The sequence below is a fragment of the Myotis brandtii genome, unplaced genomic scaffold (genome assembly GCF_000412655.1).
Source record: "Myotis brandtii unplaced genomic scaffold, ASM41265v1 scaffold125, whole genome shotgun sequence".
NCBI lineage: Eukaryota > Metazoa > Chordata > Mammalia > Chiroptera > Vespertilionidae > Myotis > Myotis brandtii.
The window spans coordinates 13762974-13765920 of NW_005354385.1; the positions used below are offsets into that span (position 1 = coordinate 13762974).

At 51.8% G+C, this 2947-nt stretch overlaps 1 protein-coding gene across 1 annotated transcript in view; it reads left to right on the plus strand.

Moving 5' to 3' along the window:
* Positions 1–459: 459 nt before the first annotated feature.
* TBR1 (T-box, brain, 1) overlaps positions 460–2947 on the plus strand; it is a gene marked incomplete at its 3' end in the record, with an annotated part of 6866 nt that continues 4378 nt past the window's right edge. The window contains exons 1-3 of the mRNA XM_005859406.2: positions 460–1333; positions 1924–2078; positions 2443–2564. Coding sequence (XP_005859468.1) covers positions 642–1333; positions 1924–2078; positions 2443–2564 — 969 coding nt within the window. The remainder of the gene's footprint in view (positions 1334–1923; positions 2079–2442; positions 2565–2947) is intronic.

Sequence of the window (2947 nt, forward strand, 5' to 3'; positions counted from 1 at the left end):
CTTTTACAGGGCGAGAAGAGGCCACCAGCTCGCGCTTTGTATACTTTGCACTTGAAATCGTTACATTCAACTGAATATTTGGCTCATTCAGATCCGAAGTCTCCTAGCATCGTCAAATTCCCTCCTCCGCCCCTCAGCTCGAAAGGAGGAAGGGGGGGGGTAGGAAAATGGTTAGTAAATTGCACGTCTTTGAATCTTCCTAAAGCAGTGGTCACAAAGCTTAAAGGTGACACAACAGTGCTCACGTAAAACCAACACACATTCCCCACCCCCCACCCCAAGTCAACAATAAAACCATCCCCTTCAATTTGCCATGATCATCGCGACCAGGAGCCAGGTGATTATCCTAATTAATGTCTATCTAATTAAATTACTGTCAGCAGTTAACCAATGGCAGGAGCCGTTTCATCGGCTGCACAAGCAGCAAGATCAAAAGTGAGCGAGCCTTTTCTGATTGCTGCATAGTGTCAATTGGCCAATCTCTTCTCCCAGGAGAAAAAAAAAAGTAAATCAAACCTTTGGGAAGCATTCGCTGGATGAAGTGCTTTCTGCCTAGTGAGGGGGTCTGTGGATTTCTAGTTTATGATAAATAGGACTTTAAAAATCAGGGACAGGAGGGCGAGTGTTCAGGTTCTAGAGCTATGCAGCTGGAGCACTGCCTTTCTCCTTCTATCATGCTCTCCAAGAAATTTCTCAATGTGAGCAGCAGCTACCCACATTCAGGCGGATCTGAGCTTGTCTTGCACGATCATCCCATTATCTCGACGACTGACAACCTGGAGAGAAGTTCACCTTTGAAAAAAATTACCAGGGGGATGACGAATCAGTCAGATACAGACAATTTTCCTGACTCCAAGGACTCACCAGGGGACGTCCAGAGAAGTAAACTCTCTCCTGTCTTGGAGGGGGTCTCTGAGCTTCGTCACAGTTTCGATGGCTCTGCTGCAGATCGCTACCTCCTCTCTCAGTCTAGCCAGCCACAGTCTGCGGCCACTGCTCCCAGTGCCATGTTCCCGTACCCCGGCCAGCACGGACCCGCGCACCCCGCCTTCTCCATTGGCAGCCCCAGCCGCTACATGGCCCACCACCCAGTCATCACCAACGGAGCCTACAACAGCCTCCTGTCCAACTCCTCACCGCAGGGCTACCCCGCGGCCGGCTACCCCTACCCACAGCAGTACGGCCACTCCTACCAAGGAGCCCCGTTCTACCAGTTCTCCTCCACGCAGCCCGGGCTTGTGCCCGGCAAAGCGCAGGTGTACCTGTGCAACAGGCCCCTCTGGCTGAAATTTCACCGGCACCAAACGGAGATGATCATCACCAAACAGGGAAGGTAAATGCTACGTCCTCGGCTGCCGCTACTCCTGGGGCGGCCGGGGGCAAGTTGTGACCGCCGCGGCTGCGAGGATTCGGGATCGGGAGCCGAGTGGAAGGCGCTCTGGTGCTCCCTAGAGTTGGCTGGTTTTGGAGAAGGGGGACGTGGAAGGTAGAACCACTGCGGTGATGTTGGGGGTGTGTGTGGGGGGTCCCTCTCCAGAAAGGTGGTCGGAAAGGCAGTCAGTGGGCAGAGAAAGGCGAAAGCGAGGGAGAGACCGGGCCAGCGGCCGCGAGTGGGGAGGGACGCCGGGGTGCACGACAGGTGGAAATGCGGGTCGCCAGCCTTGCTCTCCACCTAGGCGGCCATACCTGCCGGCTCCCCCACGCCAGCGCACCGGCCGGACCCCACCCCGGGCTTCGGCCGCGCTTCTGTCCCTTCCCCACCACCCCCTTTCTAACCCCTTTTCTAACCCCGCAAACATTCGCTACCGACGCTGAGCGAACAAGTTTTGCTTTGCTATCTGGCGCAGCGCTTCTTCTAATCTTTAACATTTATGTTTTCCTCCTTGCTTTCTTTCTCTCCCCCCCCCCCTTTAATTTAAATAGGCGCATGTTTCCTTTTTTAAGTTTTAACATTTCTGGTCTCGATCCCACGGCTCATTACAATATTTTTGTGGATGTGATTTTGGCGGATCCCAATCACTGGAGGTTTCAAGGAGGCAAATGGGTTCCTTGCGGCAAAGCGGACACCAATGTGCAAGGCAAGTCCTTCCAATTAACACGTTTTCCTGACACTTACTTAGGTGAGAATGATTAATTAAAGCCTTTGTGGACTGGCTCGGCGACTTTTAAAACGATCGGCCAATGACTTCTAAAAGGAAACGAGGGGGGACAGGGGACAGACAGAAGGGGGAGGATTATCCAAAAGCTATTTTAATAGGATGCCCAGTTAATCGGAAGAAAGCGCGGCCTAAAAAGCCCCCGCTAATGGGCCTCTAGGTGGAATGGAATAAGGTGTGTGTGTGTGTGTGTGTGTGTGTGTGTGTGTGTGTGTGTCCTACGCATCGAGGAGTTGGGACTGGGCAGTGCCCGGGGCATATGTAAACAACATATTTCTTTCTCTAGGAAATCGGGTCTATATGCATCCGGATTCCCCCAACACGGGGGCTCACTGGATGCGCCAGGAAATCTCTTTTGGAAAATTAAAACTTACAAACAACAAAGGAGCTTCAAACAACAACGGGCAGGTCAGTGGCTCAAGCGCTATTCTCTCTCTCTCTCTCTCTCTCTCTCACACACACACACACACATTCGCCCCCTCAACATTCAGTTCATTAGTTAAATCCGCATGAAAAACTGGGTACGTTTCTTTGCTTCATTAAAAAGACTTTTAAAATTATATTTTCACCCTCCAAAATGATATTAAATCATCTATAAAGTTGTTCTCCTCGCCCCCCTGCCCAGTTTCGGAGTTCATGACCTAACCAAGTACAAACACTTGATTGATTTTGAGAAGGAAACCCCCAGGATCTGCAGATTTGAAAATCCTTGTTTCTCGCTCTGGGAGGAAGGACTAGGAGAAGGGACCGAGGCTCGGGTGGGTTCTCCTGCGCTCGGCGGTCCCCGCTCC